Raw genomic sequence first — 23,417 nt, 5'->3', positions numbered from 1 at the left:
CCTATAACCTTATTTTCTCTCATATATCTCATTATATATATATATATATATATATATATATATATATATATATATATATATATATATATATATATATATATATATATATATATATATATATATATATATATATCTATATATATATAATTCCCTCATGTATCCTCCAGTTCTCCAAATACTTGCCCACATTTCTACTACCTTCATATGCATTTCGGTAATTTGAGTACAATGCTCTCTATGTCGTCACCAGTGTTTTCCTGTATCATCTGTCTTCCAATGTATTATCGAACTCCTCTTTTCCACTTGTCTTTCCATTAATTCTTTGCCTCTCACTGTTTCCCCATCCTGTAATTCCTACAACTGTCTATAATACTGCCCTACATTTGCTATCCAAGATGTGTCACTCTCTTCTCTGTTTAAATGTTATAGTTTAAGATATAAACCACCCTTTCCTGTTTGCAATAATTTCTAATCTATGTCTTCTATCTTGTACCGACTGTCCGTGTCTCCTGTCCTCCTGTACTGACCGTCCGTGTCTCTAATCCTGTACCGACCGCCCGTGTCTCCTGTCCTTCTGTACCAACCGTCTGTATCTTCTGTCCTCCTGTACCGACCTCCCCGTGTCTTCTGTCCTCATGTACCGACCGTCCGTGTCTCTTGTCCTTCTGTACCGACCTTCCCGTGTCTCTTGTCCTCCTGTACCGACCTTCCCGTGTCTCTTGTCCTCCTGTACCGACCGTCCGTGTCTCTTGTCCTCCTGAACCGACCGTCCGTGTCTCTTGTCCTCTGTACCGACCGTCCGTGTCTCTTGTCCTCCTGTACCGACCATCCGTGTCTCTTGTCCTCCTGTACCGACCGTCCGTGTCTCTTGTCCTCCTGTACCGACCTTCCCGTGTCTCTTGTCCTCCTGTACCGACCGTCCGTGTCTCTTGTCCTCCTGTACCGACCGCCCGTGTCTCTTGTCCTCCTGTACCAACCGTCCGTGTCTCTTGTCCTCCTGTACCGACCGTCCGTGTCTCTTGTCCTCCTGTACCGACCGTCCGTGTCTCTTGTCCTCCTGTACCGACCGTCCGTGTCTCTTGTCCTCCTGTACCGACCTTCCCGTGTCTCTTGTCCTCCTGTACTGACCTTCCCGTGTCTCTTGTCCTCCTGTACCGACCGTCCGTGTCTCTTGTCCTCCTGTACCGACCGCCCGTGTCTCTTGTCCTCCTGTACCGACCGTCCGTGTCTCTTGTCCTCCTGTACCGACCGTCCGTGTCTCTTGTCCTCCTGTACCGACCGTCCGTGTCTCTTGTCCTCCTGTACCGACCATCCGTGTCTCTTGTCCTCCTGTACCGACCGTCCGTGTCTCTTGTCCTCCTGTACCGACCGTCCGTGTCTCTTGTCCTCCTGTACCGACCGTCCGTGTCTCTTGTCCTCCTGTACCGACCGCCCGTGTCTCTTGTACCGACCATCCGTGTCTCTTGTCCTCCTGTACCGACCGTCCGTGTCTCTTGTCCTCCTGTACCGACCGTCCGTGTCTCTTGTCCTCCTGTACCGGCCTCCCCGTGTCTCCTGTCCTCCTGTACCGACCGTCCGTGTCACCTGTCTTCCTGTACCGATCGTCCGTGTCTCTTGTCCTCCTGTACCGACCGTCCGTGTCACCTGTCCTCCTGTACCGACCGTCCGTGTCACCAGTCTTTCCGTACCGATCGTCCGTGTCTCTTGTCCTCCTGTTGACCGTCCGTGTCTCCTGTCCTCCTGTACCGACCGTCCGTGTCTACTTGTGCCTAATATTTACTGCTCTCCCAACCTTCCTATTTCTAAAGCGTCTCAACGGGCGGAAATTGCTTCATCTGTTACAGTAATAATTAATATCATAGACAAATGAAATGATTGGTGCGAGCTTTTGTGTTCCTGTGGGCATTTATAGAGTCAACATTTATATATATATATATATATATATATATATATATATATATATATATATATATATATATATATACATGTATATATATATATATATATATATATATATATATATATATATATATATATATATATATATATATATATATATATATATACATGTATATATATATATATATATATATATATATATATATATATATATATATATATATATATATATATATATATATATATACACACAAATATCTCTAATATACATGTAATAATAAATATATGTATTTTGTCTTTGCCTGATACACTTTTTAAACGACATTTCCAACCATTATAGCTTAGAGTTGCTCAAAATGGCGGACGATTGTTCCTGGTCACTGTATAGTTTACTTATGGCCCAATAGATGTCACTTCTCTCCAATACCTTATTTTCTCCGAACATGACTTTGGTCTGGTGGAGCAACAAAGGTATGAAGTCGGCGGCGGTTTGTTTACTATGATCACTCGAGCCCCATCGTCAGCCATGTTGGGGGTAGGCCTAGAGTGATTTCATGGCGAGACACAGTTGGCTGATCAGCTGAGCGTAGATGGCAGGCACGACCAACGCGTCATGGTTGTCATAGTAACTGGGAGACTGCCAACCTGCATGATGTACGACGACCCTATCAACACACGCCTATTTCACCCACGTGCGCTGATCTGTACACTTGTTTACACTGACTCACTTTATTTTTTAAATGCTAAACTTAACCAAGTCACTGTTTTTTCTTTTCATATTGTTTTTTCGTGGAAATGGGGATAAGGAGGCCACAGAGTCGTCATACATCAGCAATGACCTTCAGGGGGAGGGAGATGTCCCGCCCCCAGAGGGACGGATTATGAGGCTCGTGATTGAGTTACGGCTCTACGCGGACGACTACATAGGCACTTTCCAACCTCAAATTGAGAAACACTTTTACAGAGAGGACGGCAAAAAGATTGAATGCTCTCGTCGGTAAGCTGACTTGGTATGTCCACACACCATAGACCTCATCAGCATTTCCAGTAAAACATAGTCACAAACATACATTTTCCAGTCAAAGAACACTTATATGCTAGAAAGACATCAAATAAAAGACAAAACATTCAGTAAAGTTTGTATTGCGAAGTTGTTCTCTATGTACAGACACATGTGGAGTGGCACACGAACATAAACATACTTGTCCAGTCATCAATACAATAGTTCAAATACAGTGTTCTTGCTGATAGGAAACATCTGAACTTGTTAACCTCTTAGACATGAACTGTTTTGTTTATCATTAAGAGCTTCTGCTGTAATCGAAAAGAATATTTACATACAGGAGTAAGCGAGGTTTTACATGTTATAAAAATCACCACTGAAATTATAATTCAACCTGGCTTCCCTGGCTGAGTTTCGTAGGGACAATTATACATATATAGATATATACGGTATATATTATATAATATATATATAATTTTTAGGGTGATGTTAAAAAAACACGATTTAAAAAGACCATCAAGAATCGAATCTTGAAGGAGAATCCTTATTTGTTTCTGGACATGGGACTCCAAGGTAATTAACTAGCATAAAGACAAAATTAATGTGACTCTTCAAGCAGACAGAGGTAGATGTGGCGTCGATTGGGTAAGACGTCCCACGGCTTCACTTCACTCTAAACCCAAGTCTTATCAGTGAGATAACCGAGAACGCCTTAACCAAGAGATAACACGCTTCCTCTCAATTACCAGGGAAGCCATATTTGAAATCACAATCTGCTCTATCTTGACAAACTATTGCCTTGGACTATCAAGAAAAAAAATGATAAAAAAATAAAGCATAAAAAATTAAAATTACTAGTGAATTGAAAAAGCTGCCGCAGCATTTGAATGTGTAAAATTCACAGTAATTATGATCCGAAATAAGTAACGATACATTGGTTGTTATTGCCATATCATGTTGCAGCCGAAGGCTTGATCAAACGCCAAACCCTACATACACAAGTGGTAGCATTATCGTCAAGATAATTATCTAGGGAGGGAAGTATGGGGGGGAGGTGGGGCATGGGGTTTTTTGAAGGGATGGGATATTTTGAGGTCCGTTTTGGTAACTTGCAGAGAGAGAGAGGGAGAAGAAGAGAGATATATAATAGAAAAACCCCACTATGGAACCCCTGGATACATTGCACATGCCTCAATAACAACTAATGTAAACACCATCATTGTAAGAAAGCCAAAAAGCACTATGCATTACTTACAAGCGTCTATTTGGTTCTGATACTGCTTGGTATAGAGTTACGTATATCTCCTCACCTTTGTGTACATGGTTACAAAATATAGAACACCTATCAATATTAAAACTAGTATCAGGGTACAACACAATTGCTCCACTAAACTTCAAGAAACGGCTGTTGCACAAGTCATCAGGTTCCACGCTTTAAAATGGATACAGTCCGTATGTACTTTAGTTTATTAGGTTATTTAATGGATACATGTAGGAATACATCTTGATTCATGGGAACGAATAAAATAAATAGAAAGTTTTTCAGGTAAAGTAATGAAAAAAAGAGGGGAAAGAGAGAGAGAGAGAGAGAAAGGGAGAAAAGAAATGAAAATAATTATGAAAAGCATCAATATCTTCATCAAGTATTTGCATAAGACTTAAAACTAATGAGTTGACAAAACAACAGTTTTTGGGTATACCACAGATTTCTGAAACAATAAACTCGGTCCAGTAAAGTATGCAGATACCCATACTGCTGGCATAATACTCTAGGCTTTGATTAAACCTAAAATTCAGTCACACTTCTATATAACACTACACATGTCAATACACTGGCTACAGGCTTTCGTTGGTTGGGTAAGATAAGTATAGTATACACGGCTCGTATACACGGAGTTGGGGGAAAGTAACACTGAGTTTATTTCATTTATTATTACTACGAGGAAGAACCCCGGAAAAATATCTTTTGAAAGAAACAAGACATTTATAATTTAAAATCAATAAATTCATATGACACCAGAACAGAGCTAGGAATATATAATAAAATAACTATAAAATAATTACAAAAATTCCCACGGCGGTCAACCGGCTGGCTGTCGTTCGATAGTTTGTGGCAAGAAGGGCCTATGTCCCAGTTCATTTTAAAAGTCGCTCTTGAACTGTAAATACACTAACATATAGACCTTACTTACAACATCTCCACACAAGGTACTATACCGAGAGACAGATCACTCGCTACCTCTACCAAGATCAATACATATGAGGACAGAAGTCAGAAATAGTAGGTCACTATTAATATCATTAACATTAGCAGTTGCAGTACTTAGAGAGAAAGAGAGACAGAGGGAGAAACAGAGGGAAACAGAGAGAGAGTTGACGAGATCCACATACTAAACTCAGGTAACGTGCGTTTTCGGCTGCTGGACCAAGTTGGAGATACACTGTAGTCATAAATTAGCCTTTTGGTACTGAATCTTGACAGCTAATATGGTAATAGAAATTGAATTAGCTCTGCGTGGCGGGGGAAGAAGAAACTCGTATAATGAAATTGATAGATAGAGGAGGATAAGTGGGGAGGAGGGAGGAAGGGGGGGACGTTGCGTCATTCGATCTCTTTCTGCAACATTTATTTTTTTTAAAGCGAATTTGGCAACATTCTTAAAACCATGATGTTTCAACACCAGCAATTGTGGACTAGAGGCTGGTACTCGAGTAAGGATTATTACCTTTAATAACAAGATAGGGAAACCAACCTTGCCGACATCCAAGACCTTGGGCCATAATCGTTGATCTTGCAACATGCATGTGCAAGTAGGATACGCTGTTTGTGCAGCTTATCCCTGAATTTACTTCTGTCATGCTCTCGGTTTGATTTATTATCCAGATCTCTTCCAAGTCAATACACTCACTACAACAAAGCATGGAAGTCCAAGTCCTACCAGTCGTTATACAAACAATTCTTAGACCCATCGAAAACGTATCTTAATTTCAGTCTACTACGTACAGATGCTAACCATTGCAATTTTTGCTATGTTTTAAGAAACCAATTTAGACTATTAAAACTTGTCCCCTATAACGTAAATCGGGAAGGGTAAGTGAAGACTTGTTTAGAAAAATATATAATATTTAAGTCTATTCACTGTTAGGTATATTCTATATTTTCGCTGTTGTTTGTATGAGCCAATGGTAGTTGGACAAAGTCTGACCTTCCCTTCAGACCATTTAAAACTGTACTCCCTAATTTACAAAATAATAATTAATAATAGTCTCCAAGAAGGTTTGGTAATTAGGACATGTTCCTTGGAGGGGTGGCAGAACAACTCAGGAAGAACATCTGGTCACTTAGCATAACATTCGAAGAAAGACAAGTATGCATCAGAATACATAAAAACAATCTGGAGAATTCCTAAAAATAATCCTAAGTTACTCTGCCTTACATTTACAAAAAACAAGAAATCCTATTGCACGGACCTAACACCCGTCTGTAAAATATTCTGTGCAGTTGTGAACTTCTAGTGTTCCTAGAGGGAACTTAAATCATCTCACTGGTCGTACACAGTAAAGCTTAGTGTTTATATATCAACTCGTCTTGGACCTAAACAATTATATCAGGAGTAAAATTTACAAATTCTGATCCTCTTTTTGCTTTGTTGATTTTATTCTAATATTTTCAATAATTTCAAAAATGAAGATTCGAATTAGGATGTTTTAGAGACGGACAAACTCCCATAGCAGTGAACAGGCTGTTACAGAAAGAAATCAACAAACTTTTCAAGTTCACCTAATCAACGACTTAACTTCACAATTCCCATCTGCCTCTATATCAACCTACCGAGTCGTCTCAGTGTGCTTCCTGTGGCATCATTTGAGAGGAGTCGTATACAGGAACACATGATCATGAAATCCCCAACAGCACAGTGCAAGAGAACCAAAATATTCCTTTGATTTCTCCACTAACCATTTAGGTTCACGAATCTTGTGAGGGACTTAGAGTTCTTCCCAAATGCCTCCGAGGAAGTCCAACTCTCTATCCCTAAACCTCGACAAGAAAAATCCCACCGTCCAGATCTGCTTCATTCTAAGTTCTAACTACATAAATTATATAGACTCAACTTTGGAAGGTACAGTTGTCAAGTATATTCTTAAAGATGATAAGAATGTTTGGATGGAAATGAATGAATTTTCTCAGCTATCAAAGACAAGATGAAGGGAAGACAAAGGAGTATAGAGGGACGAGACCTGAAGGAAGTGAAAGATAAATAATAGTGTTAGGGGGAATAAGAATTAAAAGAGGTGATGCTGAACATGCTGATAATGAAAGTGCTAACCACAAATGGGCTGACGTCCATCATAAAATTCTTTCATAAGCCTTGACAAATGTATGATTTTACGTTTTTCATGGCTGTCCTTATCGTTAGAGTTTCTATCGAAGTCTCTGCTAACAACGATCCTTCGTCGCCCACTCGACACTGTAGCCTTCCAAAGGTGAGTCTCCTAGTACCCGTCCTTCATAAACCTCAACACGCGGTCGGCAGAATAGCATTATATGGGCAACAAGTGGAGGCGCTAAACGGACGACGCTGCAGCACTAAAACAACGGATGACGTACCCAAACAAGGAACCAAAATTACAAAATATTATTGAGCACGAGAGATGTGGATACCTTCTGTGATATGGACTGGTTTCAGGTTTGCCCATACAACTATTCCTCCCGAAGAGCGACCAACTGGATCAAGGGATCGACCCTGAAGATGGGCCATCTCTGTAGAGGGAGAGGGACAGCCCCACTGACGGACCATTTTTGTAGATGGTATCTACTGAGATTGGCTATCGTTGTCAACCATATTCTCTGTAGAGATCCATCTGCATGAAAACTAATGATTCAACTGCCCGAGAGGGAACCGCAGCGTCAAAAAAAAAAAATCATCTCTACTGCTGAACCATCGTTTTGAAAGTCACATAGGTGGTCCATCTATATAAAGGGATCACCTCGTAATAGGGACAGTCTTTCCTTTTTAATATTTGTAACCTGTGTGGAAACTAGTAGTAGTTGTAGTCAATAACACCTAGCTTAAGTTTCACCTCTGCTACAATCTAGCATATATAAGATATACTTGGTTGTTCCTAGTGGGGAAACATTTGTATTGAAACTTATTTTATACAAACAATACCAGAGTAGGAGAAGCAACTGGAAACATTACATCAGGTTCAAACAGCTAGACTCTCCTTATGTTTTTTTTTTTGTTTTTGTTTTTTGGTAGTGGCTAGCGAGGGGGTTTTGGCGCCTGACATGTTGGTAGGGGAGATAAGGGGGGAGGAGGGGAGCGGGTAGGTTGAAGGTTGCTTGTCAAGTGGTGGGTGTTTCCGATACGTGAACGATTTTACTCATCTGGGCCTTGGAATGATTGTAGTCTTCGCTGTTGACGGTATTGTCGTTAAGGCGGCAACGAATTTAAAGTCACTGCTAACGCATTAAGCTTACACCAATAGGAGAGTGCCACGTCACTGCTGCACCCGGCTACCGAAGCCCCTTTTATTTTTATATATATATTTATATATTTTTTAAAACTTTTTTGCTGTTTTAGTACTGGCACTGATAGGTTGTTCCCTGGCTTGAACACCAATAAAACACAGAATACACTTTACACTATAGCGTCTTAACGGAACATCATCAAGACTTACACAGTCACTGCTTTGCTCAGTGATACACTTGTCAAATTAATTTTTGGGGTTGGGTGGGATGGAGGGGATGAAATTCACTGTACATATGGAGTACATATACGTAAACTATGTAAAATAGCACTTAATTATCCAGTATAAAATGGGTCACACACTCTTCACTGGCACTTTTGCACACCCCTAGGTCATTCTAGGTCAATATTTGGCAGCCCGAGCCACAGCACTGAGGTCACTGCGTTGGGGAAGTTGGGGTAGGGGTTTCTGAAAGGGGGTTTCCATTCTCCACTTTGCTCTTGTTTTCCTTCTTCCACTTCATCCTACGGTTCTGGAACCATATTTTGATCTGCCGCTCGGTGAGGCAGAGGGCGTGGGCGATCTCTATCCTCCGTCGCCGCGTCAGGTAGCGGTTGAAGTGGAACTCCTTCTCGAGTTCGAGGGTCTGGTACCTGGTGTAGGTCTGGCGGCCTCGCTTCCGCTCTGTAAGGACAAGAAAGGCCGTGATTAGTGGCGATGTTGGCTGAAAGACTCGATCCTAGATGACAGTAAGCAGAGAAGGCAAAGAAAGAATGATTCGGAAAAGAATAGACTGCTTCATAGATTGGGAAAAGACTGCTGCATAGATTTGGAATACACTGCTGCATAGATTAGGAATAGACTGCTGCATACATTAAGAATAGACTGCTGCATAGATTTGGAATACACTGCTGCATAGATATCGTGGCTAACAACTACTTAGGAGGATAAACACGAGTAATGAGCTTAGAAAGACAGGACATTTATATTATCAATTACATGTAAATATGTACAATTCCAGACAAATACAGTACATTCGCACAAAGGGGGAAACGCTTTCTTTCAGCTATTGACAATAGACCTTCACCAGCAGGTCTATTGTCTATTACAAAGTCAAATACAACATCATGTATAAATACGTAACATGCAGAGTGGAATATTGTCACAGCTCGAATAAGAATAGGTTTTAAGTACCTCTGTCAATTCCATTTGAACGGGAGTCTCGATACTATGTGTCGAGTGTTTGGATTGAAACAGTGCCACACTACATCTAGGTGATGTAGTGTGTGTGTGTTACAGGTGAGACTAGGTAAGGAATTGTCCCCTCTACAAGGTACGTCCAGACAAACCTTGTTTGAAATGTTACATTTACATTTGCCAACAAAACACCTGAAAAACGCTAATGCGGGATCCACATTCTGCCTCAGGTTAAGTAGAGGGTCCCGGTTTCACCCCCCGAGAGGGACAAAAACTTTTGGGCACGTTTCCATTCCTCTGATGCCTCTGTTCACCTAGCAGTAAATAGGTACCCGGAAGTTAGGCAAGTGTTGTGGGTTGCTTTCTGTGTAAGGGTCAGCAGTTGACAATTAAGGGACACCTTTATGTGCTTTGTGTTTCCGCCAACGGGAATTAAAGAAACTTATAGATGCAAATGATTCAGTTATCTTACCCTCCTTTAAAATATTCACTGCTTTAAATACTTTTAAAATGTTCTCTGCTAAAGATCAAACACTGGGTTAGGAGCATGAATTTTGTGACTACAGTCCCTGCAAGATGAGTGTGACTGGTGTGATGAACGGATAATTACAAACTTAAGACGTTTGACAGTTTGATTGATTTCCAAATCTACTAATATATCTATGTAGGATGTAATGTATGTGAGAGTATCCAACCACTTGGACTGGTTGATACAGCGACGTCTCTCGACTCTTGGAGGTCGGCGTTCGATCCCCCAATGGGCCAAAGGGTTAGAAATTATTCCTTCCCTCCATCCTTATATCCCTTCCTAATGGTATATAGTCAAAACATCGAAGCGCTTCTCCTGGTAATTTGTTACCCAAAAATAGTATACTGAAACAATTAGTTCTATCAGTTTCTCTCTTAATTTAGTAGACGAGGTGCGCGGCTGCACATAGGTCTCCTAATCTCCCCCTAATCCCTATCCTCTCCTCGATTCCCCTATCCCCTACTCTCTTCCCCTATCCATTTTTCTTCCTCAACTTCCTCCACTACCCTGTCTCCACCCTCCCTCCTCCCACTTTCTTCTCTTTCACCTCTCCTCCTCCTCCTCCCCCTTCTCTCTTCCAACCTTTCCATACTTCTCTCCCCCCTCTCTCCTTCCGTCTCCTCCAACAACCCCTTACTCTATCCCGCTCATTCTCTGTCCCATAAAATGCAATACGGTAACCCGAATGAATACAGCGAGAGTAAGCATTAAACTCTATAGCAAACACAACCCCTGATTATATTTCAGACAATGAAAATACAGAGTGGGTGGGGCGGGGGTTACTATAGAGGCCAATATTTCTTAGTATGACACTTGGTCCCACCCTGGCTATCCCGACTCTCGGATATTCAGTTAAAGTTTTTTCCCAGATCTCGTTGCTACATAGTCTTCCCTGCTTGTTGCCTTCTTTTGATGATTACTGCTATAGAGTGTATCTATAGAAAGGAACGAGGCTATATCCATATCCCCAATAATTCATCTTGAAATGTTTGGTGAGGCTAACCCCAGGCATCTGGCCTGCAACTTTGGATAGTCTGCAAATATCTTTGTATAAAGATATAACTAAGAAACACTCGCACTATTATCACACCTTGATACACCTCGAGACGTGTGATAGCAAGTGAGAAGGTCTCATCAGGCGGCTCATTTGAAGCCTTGAACTCTAACCGCAAACACGATCCATTAATTGCTTTGAATTCTGGTCCAAAATAGCGGCTTGGTGTCAATGGAAGAACCGTGAAAAACGATTCACCGGGATCAACGGTAAAATAATGATACACTGAAACAAAACATAACGGAACGGTACACAGGAACGGTACACAGGAACGGTACACAGGAACGGTACACAGGAACGAACAGTGTACCTGTGTAGGCTTGCTGCAGTTCCAGTAGGTCTGCTGGAGTGCCAGTAAGCCTTGTTGAGTGTTAGTAGGCTTCTGCAGCTTTGGCTTTATCATGCTCAAGAACTTTTTCTTTTCAAAATAAGAACATGTTCGCAAAGCAAGTAATCCCGGCAATAAATATTTGTTGCCTGTTCCCACTGAATACTGACTTAATCCACACGCAGCTCGCACCCACAGTTATTGCAAGATCACCCAAAAAGCATCTACACTAAATCCACAACAAACACTTAACATACTTGAAACTCGTATTAACATTCAATGTATCCGGCTTACACACATGTGGACTGATATGCGTAAACGATCTTCCAGAGGAGATAGATTCATCCCATACAGACTCATTCCATTTGAGTATAGACTCATTCCATTCAGTGTTTACTGATGCAAAAATTATGTGAAGGATTTGAGAAAGGAAGAAAGCATGAGACTGCAAGATGACCTGGACAGACTGAAGGAATGATCCATCAAATGGCTACAAGAGATCAACTAGAGAAAGTGTAAAGTAATTAAAACAGGTGTAACAAAGAGAAGGAGACCGGATGCAGAGTGCCAATTGAGAGACGAAATCTTTCATGAATCAGGAAGCGAAAATGATCTGGGTGTTGATATCACATTGAATTTGTCTAATATGGCGCACATAAGAACTGCTTTTAGAAACTTATGTAAGGAATCATTCAGAACCTTGGATTACCAAATATGACAGACAGTCCTGGAGAATGTGGCTGCTGCGTGTAGGCTTTATTTAGTAGAAACAAACAATCAGAGAGTGTTCAGAGGTATACCACCAAGGGAAAAACTACTGAAATTAAACCTCGCGTAACATAAAGACGTCACTTTCCTCCTATTCACTTAGGGAACAGGAGGAAACTGAGCCCCCCAAATGAGCCATATAGACAATAATTTGTGTAGGCTGGATGTGCGGCCTACATTCGCAAATCCGGCCTGAGTCACAGAGATGTTATGCTAGAAGGTTTTATATTAGCGTAAGAGTAGTGGGAAAATGGAATAAACTAAAAGAGTAGTTTCTGGAAGCAAACTCTACTTCAAAATGTTAAAAGTAAATATGATAGGGAAAAAGGACAGGAATAAAAGGCAATACGTTATATATTGCTATAGTAATATAACACACCGACGGCTAGAAACGTGGTGTCCAACAGCTAATGCTCCATCCTGCAGGCCCAAATATGAGAGTAAACACACACACACACACACACACACACACACACACACACACACACACACACACACACACACACACACAAACACACACAAACACACATAAATCCTATTATCGTTATCCTATAAATAGGATAACGACTATAAATAGGATAACGACAGCAGCGTACTCTACACTGGCAAAAGTTAGAACATCATTCAGAAACCTAAGTAAGGAGGCATTTAGGGCGCTTTACACTGCCTACGTAAGGCCAGTCTTAGAGTATGCCGCCTCATCATGGAGTCCCCATCTGAAGAAGCATATTAAGAAACTGGAAAAGGTTCAGAAGTTTGCAACGAGACTCGTCCCAGAGCTACGAGGGATGGGGTATGAGGAGCGCCTGAGGGAACTGTGCCTTACGACACTAGAAAGAAGAAGGGAGAGGGGGGACATGATAGGAACGTATAAGATACTCAGAGGGATTGACAGAGTGGACATAGACGAAATGTTCACACGGAATAGTAACAGAACGAGGGGACATGGATGGAAGCTTGAAACTCAGATGAGTCACAGAGATGTTAGGAAGTTTTCTTTTAGCGTGAGAGTAGTGGGAAAATGGAATGCACTTCAGGAACAGGTTGTGGAAGCAAATACTATTCATAATTTTAAAACCAGGTATGATAGGGAAATGGGACAGGAGTCATTGCTGTAAACAACCGATGCTCGAAAGGCGGGATCCAAGAGTCAATGCTCGATCCTGCAGACACAACTAGGTGAGTACAACTAGGTGAGCACACACACACACACACATACACACATACACACACACACACTTCAACTGCAGATATGATAGAACCCAGTAGGCTCAGGAATCTGTGCATCAGTTGATTTACGATTGAGAGACGGGACCAAAGAGCCAGAGCTCAACCCCTACAAGCACAACTAGATGAGTACACACATACACAGTTGGTGAGGTAGCTACCCATTTACTCACTCAAGGCAATTTTTATGTTTAAAAAAATCGACAAGGTTACATTTTGTATTTTTTGGCTTTAATGTGAGCAAACTTAGTTATAATTATTTAAATATAAACTTGCCAAAATTCATCGATTAAATAGATAAACGTTTATTTAAAAAATACACATATGTTGACCAATTCATCATATGAATATTCAAAAATACACATATGTACAGAAGGGCCAGACAGGAGTCTGATAGATGCAACATGGCAACCATTTATATAAAAGAGCAACTTCGTTCGCCTGCAGGAATAGATCCACACTGTTAGTAATGGGAGACCTCAACCATGGGAAGATGGACTCGAAAAAGTGAATCACATGGAGGTACAGATACATGAAGAGCTAGACTATTAGACGTGGCAATGACAATTTTCTGGATCAACATATCTACCTACAAGAATGAGGGGAAAACCAGCCAGCAAGACTTGATCTGTTATTCACTCTGAACGAGTCCGACAATATGAAAGTCAAACCAAAATCCTTCATGGGGATGAGGAACCACAGTGTACTGATATTTGAGGATTTAGTGGAAGTAACAATGACCCACCTACGGAAGGGACCAGAAAACAAAGGACTGGCATATGAAAGGGGAATTTATAACGAGAAAATTCCTAATTGCTGTTATTATGAATTCCTGTTACAATAGGAAACAGAACTCAGCGAAATGACTTTACAAGATATGATGGACTACATCACTCAGAAGTGCAAGAGGTTGCGGACAAGTTAATCCTGGCACAAAAAGAAATGAAAAGAGGTAATCCATGGTTGAATCAGGCATGTAAGGAAGCAGGTCAATCAAGTATAAGAACTTGGAGAAACTACAGAAATAACAGAACACCAGAGAGCAGAGAGAGATACAAAAGGGCTAGGAGGAAGAACAGTGATGAAACTGAGAAATTGGGAGAACAGGTACACAATGACAGAAATGTGTGAAGAACTCGACAAGAGATTCCTAGGAGGTTCACAAATAGAGCAAGGAGAAGTCCCCAAACTGAGAGAGGTGGCGGTAAGCCAACCAATGTTGAAATAATATTAAAATTACCCGAGATGAGGTTAGAGGCATTGTAACTTGCTTACCTAATTGAATTGTGGGTTCAGTCCCTGAGCTCATTATGTGTCTCTGTAACCCTTTTCACTATCGCCCACAGAGATGGGTATGGGGTGCATAATAAATGAACTAAATTAAAAAACTAAATTACTGAAGCAGGACATGACAAAAGCTGTTGAAACTGGCAGAATATCACCACAGATCTTAAAAGAGAATGCTGAATTGCTGTGTGTGTGTGTGTGCCACTCTAAGGTGAATAATAGGTCACTGGAAACAGGAAATCTCTCAGAAATTTGGAAGATGCCTCCATAGTCCAGCTACACAAAAAGAGTGATAGGCAGGAGGCACTGAACTACAGGTTAGTGTTGTCCCTAACTTTCATACCCTGCAAGGTGATGAAGAAGTTTGTGAGAACAAATTTAGTAGTATTTGTAACACACCACAATCATGGGTTCGGTGATGGTAAATCATGCGTCACAGGTTTCATAGAATTCTATGACCAGGAGACAAAAACTAGGCAAGACAGAGAATAGTGGACAGACTGCATTTTCTTGGAATGTCATAAAGCCGTTAACACAGTACGCTATATGAGATTTGTGTGTAAGTTGAAGAAACAGACAGGAGTAACAGTCAAGATGCTCCAGCAACAGAAATCAGCAAGCTTCTAAAAGAGGAAAGAAACATACACAGTTTCAAATGTAGATAAGATAGGGCCCAATAGGCTCAGAAACCTGTACACCAGTTGAATGACGGTTCAGAAGCTGGACCAAAAAAACAAAGTTCAACCCCCGCAAACACAACTAAGTAAGTACTACGTGAGAACACCTATGTATACCTACACTTTATGTAGAATAACAGATCTCTAAACTTGTCCATATAGTAGAGGAACAACACAAGATATTTACAATGTATTTTCCACATTTGAATGAAACGAAAATTTAACAAACAAAATCACATAAAGGCTACACATGTCATTCATTTTAGACTCCTATTCATATGATAAGTATTTTAAAGCAAGCTGCCGTCACAAAGAAAGGAATACACCTTAACAACAGCTGCAAAACAAAGAAGGAAATCAATGGTGGATAACGAGTCTTAGCCAGTAGACCTCAAGGATACTAACGAGGCTTGAGTGATCATTGCTCACTCATTCAATTTATGCCCCATTGGTTCTGGCATGTAATTAATGGTTCACTACTAGACGTAGTCTCGCCCATGGCAAGGAGACTTCGACAAGTCCTACACAAGCTTCACATACAGAACAAAAGTTTGCGGAGAGACTTTGTTGCTTAAAGCAATTTCAGAGTAATGAATGATAGAGGTAGAAATTATCAACATTTAAACACTAATTTAATATTAGTCTTTAGCTGGAGAATGCCAATTTTCCCTAGATAGATACCATTTATAACAGAAGTTTTGAATACATTATACAAGCCGTGTTTTATGTAAGTTAAAGTTTGTACTCATGTCTGATGTAGATGGCTTTACAAGAATACATAGGAGATCTAAGTGGTCCACAACCGCGAATATTTCTATATCTCAGTGTTCCTTCTATGATGTGCTACTTAGGAAATTCCTTTCCACCACCTCTCCCAACTTTGCTGTGCTCGTTCTCTAAAATTCTAAAATTGGAGGGAAAGATTCAAAGAGTCTAGAGTACAACCAAACTTATTAAACCTATGTTTATAGGTACTGTAGCACAAAACGCCCACCATACTGTACGACACAGTGGTTGCCAAGATCAAGTTGGACTACCGTTACCTCTAGTAGGTAGCTACAGGTGACGAATCTCCCAATCCCGAAGCACTCCAGGAGCAATTTCTGTGAGCAGGAACAGGGTCATGATCTCACACACACTAGATCACTGAATGCCCAGTTATTAGACCATTCAGACCCGTTGGCATGAGGTACCTGGAATTTTGCATTTACTTTATTAACTCTTGTGTTCTTGAGGATATCCTCATAATGCACCCAAAATTTGTCAGTCCAGGCTACTGATCACATGGCCCTGTATGACTAACCATCCTGTGTGATGGGGAGTTTTAGCACCAGGCAGTTAGTTTTTTAAACTCTCTGTACACCCCTTTATGCAGTCTAAGGCAGCTGCACAAATATAGATGTAACTAAATGTGTTAATAAAAAAATGACTGTGGTGAAGTTGGAGCATAAACGTGATTATTCAAGTGTATTGAAACACTAGACAGAGATAAAGATTATATTTTAAATAATGACCATGACCAGACCTACAGTATTAGTGTTATTATACTAAATGAGAGAGTATCTGGTATTTGCTTATTTCTTGCTTTGCCTGAGATGAGACTTCTTTAATGCCAGCCTACTAAATAAGGCTATTGATGGTCGCAATCTGCAGCCATCACTACTTCGTTGATGAGGTAAACCCTGTGTATACTTCCCAGTCTCTGTTCCATCGACATATATTAGTTGTTTGTTAGCAAAAGGGGTCAGGAGACGTGGGCTTAAGGGGGACTTATTTTATTGTATCTACAGCAAGGCTGATAGGGAGGAAGTATAGGGAATCCAGGTCCTCGGCTTACAATCGAGAGACCAGAGTTTAATCGCCCCCTGGCAGTATACAAACAGTTGGGCACGTTTCCTTTCACCTCATGCCTTTATTAACCTAACATAAATATAAGTACCCTGTTGTTAGACAACTGTTGTGGGTTGCATCCTGGGAAAGGTCAGAAGTTGACCTTAGGGGACCTCCATAAGCCTATGTACTGGCGTCCTGTCCCCGACAACGAGAAATAATGAATAACATTAAGTCAAATCAAGGAGAGGAGCGACTCATGTGAGTCTAGGAGCTGCACTTCAACCTTAATTATTCATAAAATACACACACATACGATCTTGATAATGGTGTTAACAGTAATGAGGAAATTTAAAGATAATACAAAAGTTTAAAGTTTTGAGCAATAAAGACAAGCTTAAGCATCAAAGCTTGCGAAAAGAAAGCGACAGGGAATATCATTCATTATATACAAACGTTAATATAAAGTGCTTCATCATTCATTGAAAACAAACATTCAGATATATTAGTGAACGTATAAAGAATTTTTGTTAGCGAAATATGAATTTCTTTATTCAAAATAACAACTTATAGCAATACCATTCAACATAAAAACTCGGTATTTGAACACTAAATGTATTAATCGTTCGTTGTAAAAGAAAGCTGAGGCAATTCATCTATATATAGAACTGTAATGTGTTGATTCAAAGCTCAATAAAGGCTTCACGTAGACATGTATATAGTGAAGTTTAGGGGCACAGTGCTGTGGGCCAGAACACCCACTTGTAACAGTGAAGTTAGGAGAGTGTTGAGCGACCCACTTTTAACACAAACAAGGTTTCAACACATTTATGTAAACAGTCTTGTTTGCTTTAATGACGCTACTTTGCTGCAGGTAGCAAACACCTTGAGAAGATTTACATACGCAAGAGTGACAGAAATTTCGTGTAAATAGGACCTGTCTCTTACTAGCTGGTAGAACAACCGCAGTGTCCTTATGTTCTTATTTGAAGTCTCTTATTTGGAGTCCTGTTAGCTGCTCCCCAAAATAGGAATATATGCTAATTTTCTGACCACATCTCAGAGCGATAAAATGCACTGATGTTGGACAGTTCATCAAACATCTAGGGATAAAGTGTCTCAGGATGTCAACAGCCTAAGCATTGTTAAGCTTAAGTAAGCTCATATTACCTAGATAAATATATGTACTACGTAATGTTAAACTTGTGTAGGCTAGATAGAATAACACAAGTAAGAGTAGAACAAGGAAAATTAAAACAAAGATGAACAAAAACGGCGAGAAAAGATGAAAAGAATGAAATACTGTACCATAACAAATAAACAAGCGAGGACAAACTAAGTAAGTATATCCCTTCATATAAATTAATTTGAGCAATAAAAGTACAGTATTTTCCTCCCATCAGCAAAACAAAAAATAATCAAGACAAACGGGCCCCCCCTCCTCCTCTCTCTTCCTCTAGCCAAAACGTATTTAATTCTCTACTAAACTCCTCAGATAATTGTACAACACTCGCATCTATTTTCTAAACTCTTCCCCAGATGGTCAGAGCAAAAGTATTAACTCATGTTAGGCCGTTAGTATGCGACACACACATCACAACATGATCGATTTGAACAAGAACACTTTTTAAGCACCGGGTCGTGCCGTTGCAACACTAACCAGGGAGGAAAAGTTGTGCAATGTTGCAATGTAAACAAAAGACCAGCCGACCTCTCATGCCCACAGGAGATCTATATAGCAAGAATCAAACGGCTACAAACTGCTGTTTGCTCCATCAATGAGATCTTTCATCTAATGGGTTGAGATGTTGCTATAGGTTCCGTCGTCGTCCAAGACAGGGCCACCGTGGCCTGTCGAATCAATGACGATAACGACGTTACTCTTGGATGTAGTGGCCACCAAGGCGCTGTATTATCATGGAATTTTCTAAACTCTACGTGTAGATTAGCTTCGGTAGCTCAGCAACAACAAACAAATATCACTGGTTGTCACATCATCATCTTTAAAGACGCAAGATGATGATGTGTAGACAGTGCTTCTGTCTACAAGCCACAGGAGCACTGAGAATGTTGGCGATAGCAAAACCACTCCAAGAACGTAATAATACGAGTTATACCTCCAGGTAAATCTGGGCAAACGAAGCTGATATACCATTAAATCAAGGTTGATATCGTTGAATCTACGTTGATTTAACGTCACTCAATCATGTTTTCCTATCGTGTGGTCAAGCATAGTGACAGTGAGGTCTTTTTCCGGATTCATTCTCATTCTAAGGGGCGAGTCGAGTGCCTTAACGATCAAATTATATAACTCGACCCTTTATAATCCAAGTGTTCATCGCCACGTCGAGCAATACGATAAGCTGATGGAGAGGTTAGAGCTCGTGCAGTATGGAGTACTTATTTGTATTGAGCCCAACCAAGAATGTTTATGTTTGTGTGTGTGTGTGTGTGTGTTGAGAGCATCTCAGAATGTATGCGCGTTTATTGAGTGAAAAAGAATGCTTTGGTGTGTAATGAGTGCAGTCCAAAATCTTTTTGGAGTGCTTAGAGTGATTCTCCGAATGTTTAGGTGTGTATTGATTGCATCCCAGGATGTTTGTGTGTGTGTGTGTGTGTGTATGTGTGTGTGTGTGTGTGTGTGTGTGTGTGTGTGTGTGTGTGTGTGTGTGTGTGTGTGTGTGTGTGCGAATCGAGTGCAGCCAGCAATGCTTGATGTTTCCGAGGCTCAGTGGGCCCAAAGCTGCCTGATTCTGGATGCTGACCATCTTATACCTTCGAGCAAAAAAAGTGCCTCAGTCTTGTAACAAGAGGGTAGGCTACCTGACCCACACGACAGGAGGGAGATTATCCCTAGGCATCTCTTTAAATAAATAATATGATCAAGAAAAGCATGATGGTAGAGGGAGTGAGCCTTTTTTTTTTTCCGGGACGACTCCCCACTTTTTCAAATAGATGAAGTCCATTAGTCGATGCCGGGTCGGCAATTTGTACGCGTCCTCGATCGCCGATTTTAGGAGTGGGCCGATCCGTCATCCGCGCGTATGATTGGCACCACAAAGAAATCCATTACATGGGGGGGTGGGGGAGAGGGGAGGGGCTTTTATTAACATGAAAATGTTCACAAGATCTTTTTGCTCAGCTACGGAGGCCAACCATCGGTGGTTACCAGATGTACAACGAGTCCAGCTAGACCCGTGTTTACCTCTCCCTCTCGCCCCCCATCCCCACCATCCCCACGCCGTTCTCCCATCCCTCCCCACCACCACCACCCCCATTCTCCTATCCCTGCCCCAGCGGGGGCGTCGCTTCCCCCCCTTCCCCACACACACACAAGAAACGGCCGACCCCACCCAAAAAAACTAAATTACCGGTGTGTATTCATCAAAGAATGCATGAGTAATCATTACATGTAAGAAACTCGGCTTTATTACAACCCTCACCAGACGCCGGAGTTCGACACAATTATTTAAAGTGAAATGGCACGGACGCGCTCCAAGCCAAGACTGGCCATATTTTACCCCCTCGAATCATTCGTCAATGCCAAGCCAATGGGCGTGGTCACCACTCGTCACGCCACCTGATTGGCTGGCCGTTGACAAATCATTAATCAACAGGAGAAGCATAATTATCATGGCGCATCAGTGACGTCCGCCTCTAGTCCAGGGCCCCCAGATGTGACCCGCACTCACTTACTCTTTGTCTTTAAAACAAAACATTATCCTGCTATAGCCGCTATTATATACATTTTTTTTTACCATCCCCCTTCATTACCTTTGCATACATATTGCAAGCGAAAATATTGTCTCTTTCTTTATTATACCATTATATTTAAACTAAACAAAAAGTATTTAAAAGATATTGATTATCTACACAAATAAAAGAATTGTATAATTTAAAGATATATATAGATAGCAGAGGTTCTGAATAACTGAAGGCTATATCTAATTTACAAAAATTTCCCGACTGTTCCAGAAGTCAAAATGGAGACCGCCATTCCGAAAAAGAAATCGCCAAATGTAACAGAGCGTGAAAATTATTTAAAATCAATTAGCTAAGTATTCATATGATATTAGTTGTATAATTTAACAATGGAACGATAAGCAACATTCATTAATTAACTGTTCTTCACTGCGAATGTGGGTGACAAAGTAAGAATGTTGCTACAAGCCACAGGAGCACTGAGAATGATGCTACAGGTCACAGAAACACTGAGAATGATGCTACAGGTCACAGGAAAACTGAGAATGAAGCTACAGGTCACAGGAATACTGAGAATGATGCTATGAGCCACAGGAGCACTTAGAATGATGCTACAAGCCACAAGAACACTGGGAATGATGTTGACCAGACCACACACTAGAAGTTGAAGGGACGACGACGTTTCGGTCCGTCCTGGACCATTCTCAAGTCGAAATCGACTTGAGAATGGTCCAGGACGGACCGAAACGTTGTCGTCCCTTCAACTTCTAGTGTGTGGTCTGGTCAACATACTTCAGCCACGTTATTGTGACTCATCGCCTGCACTGGGAATGATGCTACAAGTCACAGAAGCACTTAGAATGATACTACAGGTAAGAGGAACACTGAGAATGATGCTAGATGTTACAGGAGCACCTAGAATGTTGCTATTGGCCACATGAACACTAAGCATGTTGCTAAGCAATACTCGAAGAAAAATGCGATTAATGTAAGGAGAGAGAGAGAAATAGAGAGAGAGAGAGAGAGAGAGAGAGAGAGAGAGAGAGAGAGAGAGAGAGAGAGAGAGAGAGAGAGAGAGAGAGAGAGAGGAGAGAGAGAGAGAGAGAGAGAGAGAATTATTATATTATTAATTATATCGACAACAAAGTTACAGTGTGTATATGTAACTTCATAGAACGTTTTATTCAATACGCATAGAGTTGAAATGCTTCCTGAAATTGAAACACAACAGCATTAGTACAATCGTTAAACTCTTAAATAGAAAAAGATTAAATGAATCAGTGTTTGTTAACTCTTTTGGTCGTAAGAGTATTTACGTTCTAAGCAAAATATTCATAAGAAAACTAACAGGTGTAAAAAATTTGTTTATTTCAATTCCAGGAATCATTTCTAAGATTAGAGATATTCAACAGCATCTCACCAAGTCTCTTCTTCCTCCAAGGAAGACAAATAACAAAATATAATAGATGAATGAACTGTGTTAAGGAACTGAAGGAAATGGTAAAGATGGTGTTGACTTTATTTCCACGACAGTGAGAACTAGCAATAAAAGCTTTGTGCCTTTATTGCTTTTTCTTTACACTGTCAGGTCATTATTATTAGTGTTAGAAAGCAGACGTTTGCATCGTTCGGTCAATCTTGGCTGCAGAACATATATTCCTGTGTGTATACATTATTTATATATTGTATTATATTATATTATATTATATATATATATATATATATATATATATATATATATATATATATATATATATATATATATATGTATATATGTCGTACCTAGTAGCCAGAACGCACTTCTCAGCCTACTATGCAAGGCCCGGTTTGCCTAATAAGTCAAGTTTTCGTGAATTAATATATTTTCTCTAATTATTTTCTTATGAAATGATAAAGCTACCCATTTCATTATGTATGAGGTAAATTTTTTGTTATTGGAGTTAAAATTAACGTAGATATATGACAGAACCTAACCAACCCTACCTAACCTAACCTAACCTATAAAGATAGGTTAGGTAGGTTAGGTAGTCGAAAAAACATTAATTCATGAAAACTTGGATTATTAGGCAAATCGGGCCTTGCATAGTAGGCTGAGAAGTGCGTTCTGGCTACTAGGTACGACATATATATATATATATATATATATATATATATATATATATATATATATATATATATATATATATATATATATATAATTAATCTGATGTATTAAAATGTATATGTATTTTAATCCTAATCTAAACGGGCAAATGTATATTTTTAGAGCATTTTTTTACGTAGGCAAATATTGATTTTATATAGACCTACATTTTTATAGTTTAATGTGCATTTTATATAAACCTCTAGCATTATATAGGTATTTTATACAATTTTAGCTTGGTGCTGGACCTATTAACACCCCCCCCCCCCAACTCCACCTCCTCCCAAGAATGATAGACCTT

The 23,417-nt window shown here is 40.3% G+C and overlaps 2 protein-coding genes across 2 annotated transcripts in view; both read right to left on the bottom strand.

The window, feature by feature from the left end:
* Positions 1-538: 538 nt before the first annotated feature.
* On the bottom strand, positions 539-1,312 carry LOC138357556 (ribosome-binding protein 1-like). Its single transcript, XM_069314450.1, has one exon. The coding sequence runs from the start codon at positions 1,310-1,312 to the stop codon at positions 539-541; it is 774 nt and encodes a 257-aa protein (XP_069170551.1).
* A 7,498-nt stretch (positions 1,313-8,810) lies between these two features.
* The window catches only part of LOC123761479 (homeobox protein Hox-B7-B-like), a 206,030-nt gene continuing 191,423 nt past the window's right edge, over positions 8,811-23,417 (bottom strand). Inside the window, exons 3-4 of the mRNA XM_069314443.1 lie at positions 11,191-11,379; positions 8,811-9,058 (exon numbers count right to left, since the gene is read on the bottom strand). Coding sequence (XP_069170544.1) covers positions 8,811-9,058; positions 11,191-11,379 — 437 coding nt within the window. The remainder of the gene's footprint in view (positions 9,059-11,190; positions 11,380-23,417) is intronic.

The sequence above is a fragment of the Procambarus clarkii genome, chromosome 7 (genome assembly GCF_040958095.1).
Source record: "Procambarus clarkii isolate CNS0578487 chromosome 7, FALCON_Pclarkii_2.0, whole genome shotgun sequence".
NCBI classification, from domain to species: domain Eukaryota; kingdom Metazoa; phylum Arthropoda; class Malacostraca; order Decapoda; family Cambaridae; genus Procambarus; species Procambarus clarkii.
The sequence above is the reverse complement of the archived record's forward strand: the minus strand, read 5'-3'. Positions and strand labels throughout refer to the sequence as shown.